At 47.2% G+C, this 20,901-nt stretch overlaps 1 protein-coding gene across 1 annotated transcript in view; it reads left to right on the top strand.

Annotated features, from left to right (window-relative positions):
• The window catches only part of TGM3 (transglutaminase 3), a 47,431-nt gene extending 35,868 nt beyond the window's left edge, over nucleotides 1-11,563 (top strand). The window contains exons 13-16 of the mRNA XM_031656026.1: nucleotides 440-748; nucleotides 3,540-3,697; nucleotides 8,256-8,389; nucleotides 8,838-11,563. Coding sequence (XP_031511886.1) covers nucleotides 440-748; nucleotides 3,540-3,697; nucleotides 8,256-8,389; nucleotides 8,838-8,985 — 749 coding nt within the window. The 3' untranslated portion in view covers nucleotides 8,986-11,563. The remainder of the gene's footprint in view (nucleotides 1-439; nucleotides 749-3,539; nucleotides 3,698-8,255; nucleotides 8,390-8,837) is intronic.
• Nucleotides 11,564-20,901: the final 9,338 nt, after the last annotated feature.

Raw genomic sequence — 20,901 nt, 5'->3', positions numbered from 1 at the left:
ATCAGGTCAGTTTAAATCATCACCTCGTTTTTTGGCTTATGAATGTATTCTAATCTTTTTCAGCTCAGTTCTTATGATTTATTTTGAAATTATCTGTGTTTTAAGTCTCACAAAAGACATTTTATCAGAAAAAAAAATGAAATCTAACCTAATTAACACAAGCAAATGATCAAGCCACATAGTAATTGTGTGCAGGTGCTGATAAAGCTTTTCTACAGATTTTGGGAAATTTAGAGCTGATTGGAAAAGCGCCAGAGACCAACTGGTCTGTGAGTCTCCGGTTAAGACAGGTGAGCTGGAGACCTGCGAAAGTCGAATGCCTGCTAGGACAGCAATGGAGCCAGCACCAGTCCTAGGCCACCTGTCCAGGCAGGATACCATCCTTTGCCCAGGTTGCCACCACATCCCTAGCGTGTTTCTGTCTTTTCCCACCACACAGGCTCTGACCAGGAAAGACGAGTGTTCCAAAAGGCTTTGGGGAAACTTAAACCCAATGCGTCATTTGGCGCAACATCTTCAATGGGTTTGGAAGCAGAGGAACAGGAGTCCAGCATCATCGGGAAGTTCAAGGTCACTGGCATGCTGGCAGTGGGCAAAGAAGTCAACCTAGTCCTATTGCTCAAAAACCTGAGCAGCGATACGAAGACAGTGACAGTGAACATGACAGCCTGGACCATCGTCTACAATGGCACACTTGTACATGAAGTGTGGAAGGACTCTGCCACCATGTCCCTGGACCCTGAGGAAGGTAATGCATCCTGCAGTTGGAGGGGATCCACGAATCCGAGGTAGCCAATGGCCTTCTAGGGCTGCAGGGTGTCTGCTGGGCTCCAGGTTAGTTGGCTAAGAATGGAGTAGCAAGCAGCCCCTGTGGTTAAGCCATGTCTTGATGCTTTGGAAGTTGCTGTCTCTATGAACAGACTGATGCCAACCAAATGTCAGGGTGATGCCAACCAAAATCCTTTTGCGCCCCAAGGGAGGAAGGAGGGAGGCTTTGGCAGTTCATGGCTATGGACAATATCCCTTACAATTATACACCACCTCACACAGTTTGACCTTCTAAAAAAAGGCAGATTTTCAGTATCCATCTTATAGAGGCAGAAAGTGAGGCTGGGCGAGATCTGTTACTTGCTTCAGAGATAAAGTCTCATAGATAGTAGCAGTAGTGCTGGGTCTTGGTCCTGTGTTTCCTGACACTGAGTCCAGAGCCACCCCCTGTTTTCTATGTTGTTTTGCTGTTACCCACCTCACCCCCACCCCCACCCCCACAACAAATCGCTTTCCTAGTTTTCCTAGTTTTTCCTAGTTTGAGGGTGGCAGTGACCTCAGGGCCCTAAACCTTGGCCCAGGGCTCTCCCATGGCTGCCACGGGGTGAGTGGACCTTCTGGAATCCTGACAACAGTGACAGGTTTTCTTAGAAGTCTGATCATTTGGGAGGATGTGACTCCTTGCCCTTGGGTAGCAGGGATGGGAAGGGAACAAGGTGGAGCAGATAAAGGTTGTGCTGTGGAAGGATTAGAATGCAGGTGTGCCCACATTGGTAAAATCCTTCAAGCTGTTGTGAAAAGTTTGGACTTACAAACCAGATTAGCAGGGTGGGGTGGTTATTTGCTTCATGTAAGGACCTAATAGAAACTGATAATTATACTGCCCATCTTGAAAGAATTCTGTCTCCAGAGAAACAGAGGTGTCACACCTGTCAGAAGGCAGCATCCCCTAGCAATCTGTCTTCTGGCAGAATTTTAGCAGAAATCTTTTCAATATCAGAAGGAACTGCCTGGCTGTTATTGACCTTAGAAACTCAAAGAAAGGGCTTTTTTAATTTGTTTGTTTGTTTTGTTTTTATACAGGGTCTTGCTCTATCTCCCAGGCTGACGTGATCATAGCTCACTGCAGCCTCAAACTCTGGGTTCAAGCAATCCTTCTGCCTCAACCTCCCAAGTAGTTGTAGTCCCAAGTAGCTAGGACTATAGGCATGCCATTATGCCCAGCTAACTTTTAAAGCTTTTTGTAGAGATAGGGTCTCACTATGTTGCCCAGGCTGGTCTCAAACTCCTGGCCTCAAGCAATTTTCCCACCTTGGCTTTCCAAAGTGCTGGGATTACAGACATGAGCCACAACGCCTGGCCAAAAGAGCTAATTTTGGAAGTCAAAAAAAAAAAAAATTCACAGGATGGAAATGGTTTAAAAAAATCCTTTTGCAGAATGGAATGGAAAAGAGAGAGAAGGCAGGTATAGTGGTCTTAGAGTCTGGTCATCTGCCAAGTAGTTGCTGGGTGACCTTGGTTAAGTCTCCCTCCTTTTCTGAACCTCGGCAGTCACTGATGGTGAGGGTTGGACCAGCTGATGCAAGGGCTGTCCTCTCCACATTTGGGGCAGGGATGGCAAATTCCTCCAGTGCTAAAAGCAGAGGCAACTTCCTCCTTACAGTCTTACCTACAAGAGTGTGTAACACTGTGGGTGCTGGGGCACCCCCAGGCCACCCAGCATGAAAGCCTGAGGGAAGGGAGCACCTAAGCCCGTCAGAGTAGGAAGAGGGCCTCACAGCCCACAGGGTCAGAAGACAGGACTTAAAGCATGGGGAAGGAGCCAGATGCATGGAGAGAAGCCAGGGGAGGCATTTCCATCTGGGGGAATCATGTGAGTCAAAATATGGGGGCAAAAAGGTGCCTGTTTTGTCTGCAGAACAAGAAGTGTGGAAGGTTCTTTTAAGGGACAGGTGATTCAGGGCCAGGTTGAGGGGTCTGAACTTTATCTAAGGCAACGAGGAGTCACGGAGAAATTTTGAAGTGATATATGACACGGAAGAACAGTGATTTAGAAAAAAACAAAACAAAACAAAAAACAGCTTTCTAAAGCTTTGTCTGGCTGGTGTGTGGATGATTTAGAAGCAGGAGAGAGCACGAGGAATGAAAGGGATGCTGTGACAGTAGAACCCCAGGTTATTAGATGATGGGGAGGATCCTAAGTGTTTGTTTAGCCAATACCCTGGCTTTCCTTCCTACCTATTATTGTGTTACTGTCATGATTGCTACTGTTGTTGGCAATCAGGTGGCATTTGTGTTCTTCCACTGCCCCTCAGAAGGACATTTGTGGCTGGGTGCAGTGCACATGTCTGTAATCCCAACACTTTGGGAGGCCAAGGCAGGAGGATCAGTTGAGCCCAGGAGTTTGAGACCAGCCTGGACAACATAGGAAGACCCCATCTCTACAAATAATTTAAAAAATTAAAAAAGGACACTTGCCCTCCAACATTTTGGGTGGGGAGGAAGCTGCAGTATCTTTAGCCCCTATGAACCCATCCTCCTGGGAATCTGCCCAGCCAGACAGAGTCTTGGGGCCTCCTTGGCCCCTGCTCTGGAGCCCACTCTGACCAGGGGAGGCTTCCCACAGGACCTGGCCCAAGGAGGGCTCAGTCAAGCCCGGGGCTGCAGCTCCTCCCCCCAGCTCACCCTGCCTTGGCTTGGCGTCAGTTCTGAGGAAGGTTCAGAAGCCATCCCCACTCCTCCTCACTCGGATCCCCGACTTCTCCTTCCAGAGGCAGAGCATCCTGTAAAGATCTCGTACGCTCAGTATGAAAAGTACCTGAAGTCCGACAACATGATCCGGATCACAGCCGTGTGCAAGGTCCCAGATGAACCTGGGGTGGTGGTGGAGCGGGACATCATCCTGGACAACCCCACCTTGACCCTGGAGGTAACGGGGTGGGAAGGGGTTCTGCCCCCAGCCAGCCCAGCTCCCAGGAGCCCCACCGTCCCTGAGAGCCACAGTTCTCCCAGACTGCAAAGGAGAGTTTTTCTTGCTGGGAGGGGCAGAGAACTGGGCCCGGCTTGGGTCCAGCCTCTGCCAAATAGCCAAGAGCTCCCACTCAGGCCCGTGTTCCTGCTCCCTGTCTGGTGGGATAAACGCGTGCATTTGCCTGGCTGCTTCTCGGATTCTAGTTCAGAACCACTGGGGGCATCAGCTGAGGAGGGGTCTGGAGGGACTCTTTTCAGTTCATTCCCCTCTCACTCAGCTGCTGAGCATCTGCTGTGTTCTGGGCCACGCCAGGCTTGGGAATCACAGAGAGGCACGGGTGTGGGTCCCGCACACAGCCAGCTGATGTGTCAGGGCCACAGCCCAGCCCCCTGTCAGAAACAGGCCTGAGCTACAGCATCTCTCCACTGTCTAGACCCTGGAGTTACAGAATCATGGACTCTTAGGAGCCGAGTCACATGCTCCACTCTCACTTCACACGAGTAAACCAAGGCCCAGAGAGAAGGGAACAGCTGGCTACCGCCAGAGTCAAGGCTAGGCCTCAGGCCCTGGGACTCCCAGCCCATGCCCCTCCAAGGTGTCCTGATACATCACCAGCCAGCAACAGCATCTTCAAAGTGGCTGAGAACAAAGACCCCTCTTTCTTTCTCTGCTCACAGGGCTTCCTTTTGTTTGCAGCGTTCACCCCCAAGCTCCTTCTCAGGAGCCCAGGAAGGTGGGGCTTGCAGGTCTGTGGGAGGCCCCTCGTGCCACTCTGTCTCTTCCTCAGCACCGGCAGGAGCATCTGTGCTGGCTCCAAGCCTGTCCCTCACCCTGTAGCTCCTGTGCTTGATCCCCCTAGCCCTAGGTGGAGGGTGCTGGAGCCAGGCAGTATAGGTCTGAAGGGTAAAAGGCTGGACAAGGACAGGCAGACAAACGGACAGAGAACACGAGGGTTTCCCTTGGGGTCCAACCAAGAGCCTCATGTGCCAGGCCCTGCCCTCTCTCATCTGCTGTGCCCACCATCTGCCCCCCCGCCCCTCCTCCCCCATCTAGCTAGAAATTGCCGTTCTCTGTACAATCACAGTGCCACAGGTTTCCCAAGCCCCAGAAACCAGGAGGAGCCAGATAATCATGGCTGCCCTGGCCCATCCCTCCTTAAGCTATAAGCTGGCCGCAGGGGTTCCTGACCTCAGAGAGGGCAGGGGGATCTAGGGTGCTGGCTCTGATGCGGGGCCTGGTTCTCCCACACAGTTGGCCTGCAATTGCACCCTTTTACTGTCCTGGTTACTTTGGACTGTGCTTCAGGATGGGGGAGTTCGTCCCCTACATTAGGGGCTACAGAGCCAGTGACTGGGCAGCCAGTCTGGGGGCTGAGAGGGGCAGTCGTTCAGGCCCTGGGCCATGCAACCAAATGGATCTGGCATTGTATTTAAACCCCTCCATTGATCAGTGGTGACACTGAGCAAGTCCCTTAATCTGAGTCTCAGTTGCTCCAACTCTGTCATTGGGACAATCAATTACTTCCTTTGCAGAGTGTCATTTCCTCAGGGAAGACTTTCCTGAGCTCCAAAATTAGACTTGGTCTCAGTTATACACCCTCGGAACCTTCTGTCCTTTACCTTCAAGGCATTTGTCCCAGCTGGAATATTATCTGTCTTTGTGCAATTATTTGGTTGTGAACCCCTCCCCAACCGTAAACTCCACAAGGGCAGGCGTTACCTCTGTTCTGAGTTCATCACTGTCTCCCTTGGCACAATGTCTTAGTGGAGAGCCACTGTTTGTAAAAGAGAAATAGCCCCTTCCTCGGGGCAGGACTGGAACAGAGCCCCTTGGCTCTGGACTTGCATTCTTCCCCGCACAGGCGAGAGGTTTCATTGCCAGTCCAGGCTTGTGCCCTGCGTGTGACAGCCTCTCCTGCTTCACAAGACACTTCTGAGAAACACTCCCTATCTCTCTAGACATGGTGGACAGCAGAGTGCCCATTCCAACTCCTGAGTCCAGAAAATGATACTGGGTGGCTGCCAGTCCAGTTATGAAAACATTCTGTACTAAAGTGATCAGTGTTTAAAAGTTGAAGTTAGTTTTTGGCCAGGCACGGTGGCTCACTCCTGTAATCCCAGCACTTTGGGAAGCCGAGGTGGGTGGATCATCTGAGATCAGGAATTCGAGACCAGCCTGGCCAACATGGTGAAACACTATCTCTACTAAAACTACAAAAATTAGCCAGGCATGGTGGCAGGCACCGGTAATCCCAGCTAGTTGGGAGGCCGAAGCAGGAGAATTGCTTGAACCTGAGAGGCAGAGGTTGCAGTGAGCTGAGACTGCACCATTGCACTCCAGCCTGGGTGACAGAGAGAGACTTAGACAAAAAAAAAAAAAAGTGTTTTTCCCCAGTATATTCCCCATTATATTCCCTTATCCGATATCCTCAAACCTTCTTCCAGCGTTATCTTTTATTCAACACTTTTGCTATATACCTTCCAGATTTCCATGGCAAGTCTACTTATCTTTAAAGATACTACAATATCTTTAGAAAGGAAATCAGAATATATACGGGCTAGAAATGTGCCATCACTAACTCTTTTTAAAAGTTTAATCTTTTTAAATGACCCCTGATCTTCCTTCTTCGAGACACATTCTTTCCTCCACCTAAGCCTTCAGAAAATCAAGACATTCTTGTCTCTATTGAATGGATCAGTGCATAGCTCACTCAGAGCAGAGCACGGATTTTTAAACTGGAGAAGGTGATTTGTACGAAAAGATAATAATTTGGGTAAAACCCCATTATCTAACCTGGTACTGGCTGGCAATTAGCATTGAGGACCTTAGACCATGAAACCAGGCCAAAAACAATCTGAACATTGTTTCCAAAGGGTGATGTCCTCCCAATTGACTCATCATCTGTGACTATCAAACTGAGGTTTTTGGTGGCTTTTATCCTCTCCTTTGGGTACATTTACAGATTTGGGTCAATAGGAGAGAGTGGTAAGCAGCATTAAAAAAAGAAAAAAATGCACGGAAATCTCAAATTAAATATCAACATGAAAAATGTAGCAACATCTGTGTAGCTTTGTTATAACCCAGTAGCATAAAATTATGCTGCACTCTTCAAATTATGTCATACATTTAAATGAGTTTCATGGAAGAGATGATAATATAGACCATGGTGTCTAAAATGCTTCAATTATTCACAAATTACTGGGAGGTATTGCAGACCTATCAGAAGGAGCAAAGACTTTAGATCCAGCTGGGCTCTGCTGTTTCTAGTGTGTGAATTTTTCAGGTTATTGAATCAGCCTGAATCTCAGCTCTGTCACTGTAAAATGGTTGCTCTGAGGATTAGTGACAAGAAAAACAAAACCCAACCACCACCACCAAAAAAACAAAAACCCCCTAGCAACCTTCAGTCATTCTCAAAAGAAGAAGAAATCCCATAGCCATACAATTTCCATTTCCATTTCCAAAATGCTTTCTTCCCCATCCTTGATCTCATTTGGCCCCTTCTGGGAGGGGAGAAATGATTGTCCTTCTTTATCAGATGAGGAAGTTGAGGCCCAAAGAGATGACTTGTCTGCTCAGAATGAATGATGGCTGTTTCTTAGCAGAAACACAACAGCTTTCATCTTTTGGTCTGAATAAATAGTCCAAATTGCTTTTCTGACCCCAAACCCAGCCTTCACCTGTTCTGATCCCTGAGCAAGGACAGTGTCGTACTAGAGCGCCGCTCAGACTATAAATAGTGCACAGGGAACCTCTGGGCTCTAGAAGTTTACAAGGACATTGGTAGACTGGAGTGTCAGCAGAGGAGAGTAGCCTGGGTTGAGTTGGGGGAACCCAAGCCCTGGAAAAGAGTTTAAGGAGCCACAGTGTGAGCCGGGGTATGAGCAGCTGCAGGGCCTGGGGCTGCCCTTTTCAACACCTGTGGGGCCTCCCAGGGAGGGAGGTTCAAGCTTTAAGGGAAGAAACAGGACCCATAAGCAGGAAAGCCAAGGAAAGTAATATTAAATCCAGCATGTGGCTGGGCACGGTGACTCACATCTGTAATCCCAGTGCTTTGGGAGGCCAAGGCAGCAGGATCACTTGAGGCCAGGAGTTTGAGGCCAGCCTGGGCAACATAGCAAGACCCTGTCCCTGAAAAAAATAAATTCAGCATGAAAAATGTCCTGAGCCTCACAGAGCCCACAGTGGAGTTGGGCTGTCCTGGGAAGCAGGGGCTGAACTGGAGTCAGGACAGGGAAGCCACAGTGCTATTGGCTGCTGCAGAGGGCCCCTTCCTCCTCAAAGCTGAGGTTCTCATCCACAGCATGGGATAATGTCCTAGGACCATCCTGTGTACTGGGGGGCAGGGGGCATCAGACAGAATATGCCTGGCACCTAGGAGGGCTAAATGGTTTCCCCTTCCTTCATCCTCAGTGACATCACCCCCTTTACTCAGTCACCCTGCCCAGCCCTCACCAAGGTGCAGGCAGGGGCTGAGCAGCTGGAGTCCTGACTCGGCAGTCCCTCTCCTCTGTAGGTGCTGAATGAGGCTCGTGTGCGGAAGCCTGTGAACGTGCAGATGCTCTTCTCCAATCCACTGGATGAGCCAGTGAGGGACTGTGTGCTGATGGTGGAGGGAAGCGGCCTGCTGTTGGGTAACCTGAAGATCGAGTGAGTCCTGGGCCTGAGTGGCCGGTGCGGGAGGGTGGGAGGGGGCGGGGGGGACCCTCCAGATCCTCTGGGTGGGACAGACAGAGCTCCCTCTGACCTTAGGTTCTTTACTCTTTTGGGGGCCGTGGAACTCTAGAATCTGCGTTTGCATTTGGTTTGGGGGTTCACCAAACTTGAACTCCTGAGAAGTCCAGGTCATCAGAGCTAAGAGCTGGTCTTCAGGGCTCAGAATATTTGGGAGATCATGGGACCCCGCCCCCTCCCGCTTCCTCTGCTGAAGTGTCCCGGGGCTGGAGGGGCCCCGTAACCCGGAGGACAGCTAGAGGGAGCAAAAGAAGCAGTGGCCTTGCCCAGCCTCCATCAGAACAGGACAGGAGGTTGCAGAAGGCCCGTCCAGCCCAAGGTCTGTGTGTCTCATATCAACACTGATCCATGCACTCCCCATCAGTGTGCCGACCCTACGTCCCAAGGAGCGGTCCCGGGTCCGTTTTGAGATCCTGCCCACCCGGAGTGGCACCAAGCAACTGCTCGCCGACTTCTCCTGCAACAAGTTCCATGCAATCAAGGCCATGCTGTCCATCGACGTAGTCGAATGAAGGGCGCTGGTGGCCTCCTGTACAAACTTGGATAACAGGGAGCAGGGAGAGCTCACCATGGAATGAACTCCCTGCCCATGCTGTCCAGCCTGGGAAACCCTCTCGTCTCCCAAGGCTGCCAGACATGGACCTCCAGGCTCCAGCACATCCCCTTCCCCTCTCCCCCAGGTTGGGGCTGGGTCCACCCTGTCCCATGACTTGATTACTTTTGCACATTCCCTGGCCACTTCTCCCCAGGGCTGCCTGCTCTGTGGGCCCCACAGCCCTGCTCATCCCTCACGCCCTTCAATGCTGCAGGATGGACTGGCCCCCGACCCAGGGACTCTCCAAATGGGACACAGGAGAAAAGCTGGTCTAGATTGTTTGCTGATCCCCAACCTGCACGGGGCATTCCTGCTCCTCTCTCAGGCCACCACAGAGGGCAGGGGATGGTTAGCCAGCTGCCCCAGCACCCACACCCTAACTCAAAATAAATGTTAAATAAGTGCGATCACACAGCAGCGACTCTACCTGACTGCTGTTGCACCAGAGGTGGTGAAGGAGAGAGGAGGCTGTGGCTGTGACCTTCTGGAGCAGGGAATAAACTTGAGGAAGCCACGTTCTCTGTGTTTCAATGTCCAAAGGGAGTGGGCTTGATCTACAAGGCTGTAGGTGCAAAAATAGGGAAACATTTCAATCCAGTTTAGGAAAACTTTCTAACAGGATGTCCAAAAATAGATGAGGCTGCCTTGGGAGGTAGCCCCTGGTCACAGAACGCTTCAAACATTCTCTGTGTGGCCGGACAAACTTTTCAGGCCTCTCTACATGCATCAGAGTGAGAGAGGACTTCACAGTTTTTGCTGGAACCCTCTGGCAGAGCTGGTTCCGGGGGTGGCCCAGACTCTGCTCACACGGGGCTCCACACTCCTCTTGCAGCCAGGAGCAAACGCGTGCTTCTGCCAGCCACAACGCTGTTAACTCAACCTGAACCTTCTCTGCCTTTATACACACTCTGATGGTTCCTCAGCCTTTGTCCCTTAAAATAACCTCAAGCAGATCCCATTAGCTTTTCTGTCGCTTGTGCTGACTAACACCATTTTGACAACTCTGCCTCATTTTCTGAACTCAGGAGACCAGCAGAATCTAAATAGAAACCTCAACCTCACATCCAGCTCAAAGCTTCTCCCCTGGGAGCAGGGCAGGCCTTACTCACGCCTGCAGAGGAGGCACTGTCCATCTCTCACCTTCCTTCCCTTCCTTCCTCAACCTGGGAAGTTGCTTGATCCCTCAGAGTTGGAACAGAGAGAGAAGAAGAAAAGTGACAGTCGTCTGTTTCACTGGTGCTGATGTAATGCCGCCAGTGATGGTCTCTGTGTCGCCGGTGTTTAAATGCAGGCTTTCTGTACTGCTTGTTGCCTGAGCCAGGAGTTCAAGGATGCAGTGAACTATGGTTGTGTCATTGTACTTCAGCTTGAATGACACAGTGAGACCCCATCTCTTTTAAAAAAAAAAAAAAAGCAGTCAGTAAATTAGGGATTTGGGGTTGAATCACTCACCATCCAGCTGCCATGAACCCATCCTCATCCCATATTATCCCAGGCAATATGGATTGGGTACATCTGGGTGGATACCCTCAAACATTTTGACTTCCAAACTCCTCTGGACCTTCAGAGCCCATAGACAGGCCTGGCCTCCTTCCTATTAAGATCCAGTAACTTCTCTCCCCACCTCCTGCCCCATATGGGAAGACACTGAAGAAATCTCTCCCCTGCAGCAGGAGCCCTACTCAGGATCTATTTCTGCCTCTTCTCTTGGCCGCCAGGCTGATAAGTCCCGTTAAGTTGCAGCATAACTCAGCTGGGGATGTGCCATATCCGATAAAGAAATAAAGGGACTGTAGTCTAAAGGATCCAAAAAACCAGCCATCATGTGACAGCAGGATCATGGGAGAACTCTGGCAGTGGATTTGAGGGTGCTTAATCAAGGAAGCTGTAACACTAGCCTAAACAATGAAAAAGTTATTGACTTGGGGCCATTCTTTTGTGATACGAGATTTAACACCCAGGTGAGGATACCAAGAGCTGGTGCAAACTGGCTTAGTGGCTCCAAACATCTGGAAGAAGTGATGACTTATGCTAAGTACAGTTGAAGGGGCTGATTTGCCTCGGTGCGTGATAGAGAAAAGAATTAAAAGGCTCAGGGAAATGGGCATGCTGGGGTTGACATATTATGAGGGGCCAGGAGACATCTTCCTAAGGATTATTTCCCTCAGATGGTTCAGAGGACCCACCCACCGTTCACCGAGGCCATCAGAAATGAGTAGTGACAGGGGCATCAACATCACTAAGAAATTCAGTGGTGGCATCCTCTACATTTAAAGCAAAAATAATAGCAACATTGTAGAAGTAAAAAGTATGAAAATAATAACACAATAGCCAGGAAGGAAAAAAATACACTGATATAAATTTCTTATATAATATATGAAGTAATAAAATATTAATTGAAGACAGACTGTGACAAGTTTAAAGATCTATATTATAAACCTAAAGAAAAGAAGTAAAAGTAAAAGAAAAGAAGGCTGGCACAGTGGCTCACACTTGTAATCCCAGCACTTTGGGAGGCCAAGATGGGTAGATCACTTGAGGCTAAGAGTTCAAGATCAGCCTGCCCAATATGGTGAAACCTCATTTCTACTAAAAAAAAAAAAAAAAAGTCAGCCAGGCGTGGTGGCACGTGCCTGTAGTCCCAGCTACTCAGGAGGCTGAGGCAGGGGAATCACTTGAACTTGAGAGGCAGAAGTTGCGGTGAGCCGAGATGGTGCCACTGCACTTCAGCCTGGTTGACAGAGTGAGACCCTGTTTCAAAAAAGAAAGAGGAAAAAAAAGAGAAGAAAACAGGCTGGGCATGGTGGCTTACGTCTGTAATCCCAGCACTTCAGGAGTCTGAAACAGGCGGATGACATGAGGTCAGGAGTTCGAGACCAGCCTGGCCAACATGGCAAAACCCTGTCTCTACTAAAAAATACAAGAATTAGCTGGGTGTGGTGGTGCATGCCTGTAATCCCAGCTACTTGGGAGGCTGAGGCAGGAAAATCTCTTGAATCTGGAAGGTGGAGGCTGTAGTGAGCTGAGATAGCACCACTGCACTCCAGTCTGGACAACAGAGTGAGACTCCATCTAAAAAAAAAAAGAAAACAACAAGAAAACCCAGTTATCAGTAATAAACCAACAACATAAACACAATGTAATAGTAAAGAATACTCAATTAATAGAAAAAGAAGGCAGAAAAGGAGAAAAGGGGACAAAGAATAGTTGAGACAGATTTTAAAAATAAGTAGCAATATGGTAGATTAAACCCAACCATACTAATAATCACATTCAATGTAAATTGCCCAAACACCCAATTAAAAGGCAACTATTATCAGATTGGATAAAAAAGCAAGACCCAACTATATACTGCTACAAAAAATCAAATTTGAGTACAGAGTTGAAATTGGTTAAATGTAAAAGAATACAAGTTATATACCACACAAATGGTAACCATAACAAAGCTGGAGTGGCTATCGAAGTATTTAACAAAATAGCCAAAGATTGTTACTGAAGAAAAAGAATATTTTTGAATGATAAATGAATCAGTCCATCAAGAATAAAAATTATAAATAGTGTCACTGTTCTTTGAAGGCAAAGAAATTAAATTAGATGACAATAACATAAATATATCTGGAAAGTCTCCAAACATTTGGAAACTAAAGAAAAGACTTCTGAATAACCTATGGGTGAAAGGAGAAATTTTTAAAGAGAATTACAAAGTATTTTAAACTAAAAACACACATATAAAAATGCATAGGATGCAGCAGAGGAAAGTTTATAGCACTAAAATGTCTATATTAGAAACAAAGAAAAAAAATCAATGAACTCACCTTCCACCTTAGGCAGCTAAAAAGAGAAGAAATTAAACCAGGCCGGGTGCAGTGGCTCCCGCCTGTAATCCCAGCACTTTGGGAGGCCAAGGCCAGTGGATTGCCTGAGGTCAGGAGTTCGAGACCAGCCTGACCAACATGGAGAAACCCCATCTCTACTAAAAATACAAAATTCTTTGTATTTTTACAAATACAAATTTGGCATGGTGGCGGGTGCCTGTAATCCCAGCTACTCGGGAGGCTGAGGCAGGAGAATTGTTTGAACCTGGGAGGCAGAGGTTGTGGTAAGCCAAGATTGTGCCATTGCACTCCAGCCTGGGCAACAAGAGCAAAACTCCATCAAAAAGAAAGAAAGAAAGAAAGAGTTTGACAACTAAGAGAGAAATGAGAGAAATTCCGAGAAAGAGAGAGACGATGAGAGACCGATTGAGGGAGGGAAGGGATATGGAGAGTATCCTAAAATCTGTTTTAAAATTTGAGTTTGGAATGTAGTTCAGTAGAAATACTCAAACAGCATAAATCAATGAAACAGAAAATCAGGGCCAGGGCAGTGGTGGCTCAAGCCTGTAATCACCAGCACTTTTCACGTGGTTTGTTATGCAGCATAGGATATTATTTATTATTGTATTATATTACATTAATTAGCTCCATGAAAATGTTTATTCACTCTCCAGCACTCAGTTCAAATGTTTCCTCTTCTGCAAAACCTTCCCCATCTTCCTCCCACATCGCTGTATCCAAGCACACTAGGTCTCTTTTTTTCTCTCTATGCCTTCCCTTCATTGTCTTTTTGGACCACTTTGGCTCATGTCCTTCTAGACCACTTTGGCTTAAGGTCATCTGGCCTATGTCTCTCCTCCCCGTCCTAGACTATGTGGTGCTTATCATGGGCAAAAACCATGTCTTGTTTAGCCCTACATTCTCCTCACTTAGCCTAGTGCCTGGTATAGATAAGTACCTAAAAGAATTCAGAAAAGAGCCAAAAAGTAAATGAAATTGGGAATGAATGAATGAATGAAATGACTGATTGAATTTTAATATCTAACATTCATTGAGAGTGTACAATATGCTAGTAAATGTTCTAAGGTTATCATAAGTATCTATTTAATCCTTCCAACAACCCTTTGAGGAAAGTACTAATATTATCCCCATTTTACAAATGAAGAAGCAGAGATTTTGAGAGTTACTTAGATCACAAAATAGTAAATGACAGAGCTGGGATTTGTACCCAAGTAGACTGGCTCTAGTGCCTAATCTGTATGTTATGCAGTACTACCTACACACATTCTAAAGAAGTATCCACTGATAAATCCTATCACAGGTTTACAAAGAGATACAGAGGAAAAATGAAGCAGAAACAAGGAAGTGTGTCTGTGCTGTGGTACCCAGCCCTAGGGAGGCATTCTTGAACACCTCCTCCCAACCTCCTTTCCTGCAACTGCTTAGTTTATTGGCTCTCTCATTCCTATGCTGATGAGCATCCCTATTCCCAGAAGCAGCCTCTTCGTCCGTCCTACTTCTGGCTCTAGACCACTCCTCCTCCCAACCCTGATCACACTTGCCTGGAGAAACCAGCCTCAAAGAACTGAATTCAGCATGTCCCATTACAATGAATGTTAGTACCAAGGACTCCCCCTTACATTATGTCATTTCTCCTCCCAGTAACCTTCAAAGGTGGAATTATTACACACTGGTACCAATGAGGAAGCTGAGGCTTAGAGCAAATTCTCTCCACTCCTTGCTGTCATACTAGTCTTCACATACCTTTATAATCACTTACTATACTTTATTGAAATCATTTGTTTATGTGTCAATGGTTGCCAATCTATAGGTGGAAACACAGGTAAATATACATAAAATGATGTATTGATGTCACATTACAATACATTGTAAGTTCAGTGACCTTAACATGATAAGTTCAATGTGTTGTCCCTCCTCAGGGCATAATTGGTTGTGCTGTGCAAAACTGCAATGAAAGTGGAGTGTTATGCGGCAACTGCATCATCTCACATTGCCTTGGATGATCTGTGCCTCTGACTTTCATGGAATAAACCTGCAGTTTTAGTATGCCTCAGAAGATGTAATCAAGGGGGTTCAATCTGGAACAAAATTAAGTAATATTATATAGTCAGACTTTCTGGCCATTCTGTCATAAATTTGCTTTCTCTATTTAAAAAAATTTAAAAGTATATAGATGCATTAAACTATTTTTATACAAATATATTCACATTATAAAAATTCCTTAAATATGTAAGCCAGTAAGAGAGTGAAAAAATAGACAGTTTCCCCTTCCCCACTCCTCAGAGGACATGCCTGTTGTCAGTATGAAGTATGCCCCTCCCAATATTTCTTAACCCTTAGGAATGAGAGTAGGGCACCTCCTACTGCTAGATGGGGGAATTACAAGTATTCGTAAAATCATCTGATGGCCATTGCTTCCGCCTGAAGGACCAGCCTTCTGTTTAATCATGAAATGCATGTAGGGGTAGGTAGGATAACTGTATAAAAAGGTTTTGGTATCTTGTGTGTGACACTGGCAACCCACCTCATCTGATTTTGCAATATGTGATTTCCCAAGGGCACCAGGCCATTAAATTATATGGCCAAGATTTCATTGAATCACAAGTGATTAATGAGCCCCTCGTGTGACCAGGTTCTGGGGATTCAGCACAGATGGTTAGTGCTTTCTGAAAGTTTATCATCAAGGGGGTGGGAAGGTGGACAGTGGGATGGAAGTGGGAGAAGGTAGGGGGAGATACATGGTAAGATGGATAATCAAATTAAAATATAAATTCAAGTAATGATTGGTACACTGATGAATAAAAGTCAGGATGGGAGTATGTCGGGGGCAGGATTGGGCAGGGCAGGCTCTCTGACAGGTGGTATTTGGGTAGAAATTTGACATGAATAATGAGGGACAGCCATGTGAACATCTGAAGGAGCAGGTTCTGGAGCAGGGGAGCAAAGACAGTTGGGAGTACCCCTGGTGTGTGTGCGGAAGATAAAGGAGGCAATGGTCCTGCAGTGAAAAAGTAAGGGTAAGGGTAACTGGAGGGGAAAACAGATCCTGTGGAGCCCTGTAAGCCGTTGTAAGGACTTGGGCTTCTATTGTGATTGAGATGGGAAGCCCAGGAAAGTTTTGAGCAAAGAAGTGACAGGATATGACTTGTGTTCTAAAGGAAACCCTCTGGCTGCTGCAGAGAGTCCATGGAGGAGGTTGTTGTAACCACCCAGGTAAGAGATGAGGGTGGTGTGGTCCAGGTTGGTAGCGATGGGTGGGTGGGAAGTGGAGAAGGCAGAGCCCACAAGACGTGATAAGGGACTGGCTGTGGGCTGTGAAAGAAGGAAGCATGCAACTGACACCAGTGCTTTTCCGCCTGAGCAATTCAGGGACTCCAGCTGTCATGGGGCACAGCTCTGTTGCTCTTCCTCCATGAGGTGGGCCCTAGGGAGCTGTGATGTGGGAAGCTCCTTCCCTCCTCTTCAGGTTCACTCTGTCCCCTTTTCAGTCACCTCTCTGTGTCTGACTCCTTAATCACTGTGCTGCAATCCTGGCCTCAGCTCAGAAAGTCACAGCTGCATCTTCTTTGATAAAGTCCCGGGTGCTCAGAGCTCCACACCAGTCCTGGAAGGAAAAGCAGGTTTCAGAGGGAAAAGAAGCCCTAAGGCCCAGCTGGGAGGCTGGAACAATCAGGGAGGACTTCTCATAAGAACTGGCCTTGAAGAACGTCACGATTTCCTCAAATTCAGGCAGGGGGAGAAACATGAGAAGGGAAGATGTGTTAATGAACCAGAGTGACATGAGGCTGAGAGGCAGGTGGAAGGGACCGGGAAGAGCCTGACCTCGACTGGCTGGAATTAATCCCAATTTAGTGGGTTGGAGCAGTGCGGAGTGGGTGGGCAGGGAGGCTGTAACAGATCATATTTTCCCAAAAGGAACACAGTGGTATTTCTAATTCTATACGCTCTTCCTGTCTCAATCAAAAGGCGGAGTCTAATTTCTCCCTTGGGATATGGGTCCTTTGAGACTGCCTTGGCTGGTAGAGTTCAGTGGCAGCGATCCTATGTGACTTCTGATCAATTATAAAGGCAATATGGCTTCTGCCTCTCTCGCTCTCTCTCTCGCTCTCTCTCTCTCTCTCCCCCCACCTGCCCCGACCTCCACCAGCGCTCACCCTTGGAACCTAGGCACCATGTTATAAGGAAGTCCAGATCACATGGAAATGCCTTATGTGGGCATTCAGCCAACAAATCAGCTAATCAGCCACCAATCGTGTGAGTAACTAAGCTTCCGGGTAACGCCAGCGCCAGACACTGACAGTTATCCTCAGCCCTCAAGTCTTCAAGCTGAGGCCCAGACGGCGTGGAGCACAGACAAGCCATCCCCACTGTGCCCTTGCTGGAAATCCTCACCCATAAGAATAATAAATGAATATTCTTCACCACTACATTTAGGGATAGTGTGTTATGCAACAACAGTAACTGGAATAAGCCCCAACACAGGCCAGCCTGTGTATTAATGATACACCCTGGTATCATTAATGTCCCCCCTGTTATTTCCAGGGTTACCAGTGTCTAACTAGGCATTATGCACAAGCATTAGAGCCAGTTATAGTCTATATCTAATTATTATTTTATTATTATTCCCTGGTATGCTTGGCTAATGGGTGTTTGTTGTGGTGGCGGGCACCCTCCCCACCCAGGGCAGGGACAACCCTTGTGACCCTGCTTAAGAATAGAGTTTTCTCCTCATGATGCCTTCTTGTGATCAACGATGGCAAAAGAACAGAACTGGAGTCTCCATGTGACTCTGGAGGAAGGAATGTGACCTGAAGCAAGGGGCTTATCTGCCCATCGGGTGACTCCCAGGTCAGCCCCATCTCAAAACAAGCCCTCTTCAGCCATTCATGTATCCATTCATCTACTCAACCACAACCATTTTGAACACCTGTTGCGTGTCAGGCTCTATGCTATCCGCACAAGAAGACAGTGGTCCATCACTCCGTGGAGCTTCTAGCCCAGTGGGGAGCCAGAAAGCAAGTAATCAAACAAAATACTGACAGGCTGTGATAAGCGTGATGAAGGAAAGACACAGGTTTTGTTACGGGAATAATAGGCAACGCTCCTCTGAGCCCTGGGGACGTTTCTGTGGAATGTGTTTCAGCTGAGACCTGAAGGATCCAAGCCTGGTAAGTCTGTCTGTAGCAATGAACATTCACTGGCTGAGTCAAGGAGAGGAGAAAATATTGAAAGGACATCAGGAAACTCACAGACTAGCTGGGAATATTAGGGAATCATGCTTAGAAAACATGCAGGAGCAAAGAGTGACCATGAAGCCAGGCATTACAGCCAAAATTGCACGACAAAACCCATCAGGTAACAACATCATTGCTTGACCTAAGAAAAAGGTGGCAGGAGAATCCATTTTGGCCACCAGGGCCATCACCATTGTCCCCCAGAATGGTGCCCCCACTGTGCCCTCTTCTTGACACCAGCTCCCAAGTAAAAATTCCAGGTGAGAACATCTGCTAGGCTAAGCCTGTCATGTGACCATGCCCTCGCTGCAACAAAATCCAGGGAAGTAACTGTTTAGATAAGATGCCTGGATCTGCAGCAACCACCTTGTGGCAATGAAGCAACAAGCACAGAAAACAGCCAAGTGTCAAGGATAGTGAAACACAGACGTTGAAGGGACGAGGTCCTTTGGCACCATTGCTGAGCTGCTACACCAATCTTGATACTGTCAAATTCTGGACATTGTATGAACTAAACAAATAAAGATCTTGAGGATTTTAAGCCACTGTTGTCAAAGATTCTGTTACTTGCAGAGAAGGCATTTTTAACCATTATAAAGAAAAAGAGATCCACGCTCGAGTAGTATTTATCTAAGGTGACTGGTGGAATGTGCTCTAATGGACGGGGATGGGCAGGGTGGTAAGGTTTCTCAAACTTCTGTGTGAATCAGGATCAACTGGGGGTGCTTATTAAAATGCAGATTCTCACAATCCCTCCCAAAGCTCACTGGCTGAGACTCACTAGGAATATGCATTTTTGTGGCATACAGATGCGTCTGATGCAGGAGGCTCACTGGGCAGACTTGTTGAGCAGGGGCACAGGCAGACCCAGGTCAGCTGCAATGTCTTCCTCTTCCTCTCTGAGTCCCAGCTTCTCATCTGCAAAGTTAAATGTGATCATGGATGTCAAGGCCCTAACAGTGCCTCGGTGGGCACAGTCATAATACAAGTAATATTTATTGCACCAGACGGCCTAGGGATCCTGGCTCTGCCCCTTAACTGGCTGTGTGACTTTGGGGAAAATACTTAAAGTCTCTGCACCTCAGTTTCCTCATTTGTACAAGACAGATAATAATGGTGCTCACCTTATAGACTCATGATGATGAGTGAGTTAATATATGTCGAACACTCAGAATAGCACCTGGCAGATAGTAAGTGCTCGGTAAGGGCCAGGCATTGGCTAAAGCATCATCTCTGTCAAAGTGGTTCCTTACTGCCACCTCACAGCACCAGGATTTGAGAGTACAATTCATTCTGAATGGAGGTAATTGAGAGGGCTTTTGAAAGAGGTGAGATTTGGATTTTTCTTTGGTCAGAAGTGGTCTAGTCAGAGCTGAGTCTGTGATATCAGCGAGATCCCTAGATTGAGGGATCTGTGGGTCTGCCTAGAGCACAGCAGAGGCCCCCTTTTCTGGGGAATCACGGGGTAGGCATGGATAGCTGTGGGCTGAAGACAGCCTGCTGAAATCTTAATTGTAACCAGCAGAGGGAGCCCTAGTTACCACAACCAGCCTCCAGAGTTTAACAACTAGTGAATGCCAGACTCAGGAACCCAGTGATTTCAACGTGCATCGTGCATCAAGAGTTGCGTCAAGAGTGAGATAAGCGCCCTCCAGAGTACATTGAAAGCAGCTGGAAAGCTTGTTATAAATGCAGATCCTAATCCAACATGGGAGGCGGGGACAGGGAGCTGGGGTAACATACAGATGTGTATTGGGCCCTGCAATCTCTTGACCTTACCTGTCACTTGTGCCAGTCGCTGCTGCAGGAACTGGTGTTGGCACGTGACAGCATGTCCCTTTGCACCTGTACTTTGGACTCTTGTTCCCTGTCTGTGACTTTTCTTCTGATGCCAAGGAGCCACCTAAGCAGCCACACACTTGAAACTGGAAGTATAGAGGAGTTAATACCCTGCGTGATGATCCTTTCATCAAAAAGGGCTCAATGGATACATTCTTCCACCTTTCTCACAGAAGCACACAGCCCTGAAAAGCAGCTTATAATGACTTCTCAAAGGCAATGAGTTGGGAGGCTGGGCACAATGGCTCACACCTGTAATCTCAGCACTTTGGGAGGTCAAGACAGGTAGATCACTTGGGGTCCGGAGTTCGAGACCAGTCTGGCCAATGTGGTGAAACCCCATCTCTACTAGAAATACAAAAAATAATAATAATAATAGCCAGGTGTGGTGGCGTGTGCCTGTAGTCCCAGATACTCAGGAGGCTGAGGCAGGAGAATCACTTGAACCTGGGAGGCGAAGGTTGCAGTGAGCCAAGATCACGCCACTGCACTCCAGCCTGGGTGACAGAGTGAGACTCCATCTCAAAAAAAAAAAAAAGAAAGGCAATATTTTGCACTTAGCAGTGGCTAGCTCAATAACACCCTAGTATTGGCTCTTTCTCTAGGAAAGCCCTCCTTAATAAAGTATCTACATCTTCACTTGAGCCTCTGCTTTCTTGGGATGCAGACTACAAAAAAATGAAACAAAACCAGCCATATGTTAAAATTTGTTGAACCTGTCTTGATGGATACATGGGACTTTATTATCTTATTCTCTCTATTTGTGTATGTATTTGAAATTTTCTGTAACAGAAAATACACACATACATACATACAATGCATATTCTGGAGTTGGAAATTCAGGAATAAGGACCTCTTTAAAAGCAATGAAAATGCTGATGAAAATTGTCAAAATCAGTTTTATAGAACTCAAAATTAACCACA

The sequence above is a fragment of the Papio anubis genome, chromosome 16 (assembly GCF_008728515.1).
Source record: "Papio anubis isolate 15944 chromosome 16, Panubis1.0, whole genome shotgun sequence".
In the NCBI taxonomy this organism is placed as follows: Eukaryota; Metazoa; Chordata; class Mammalia; order Primates; family Cercopithecidae; genus Papio; species Papio anubis.
This window is presented reverse-complemented; position numbering and strand designations above follow the sequence as displayed.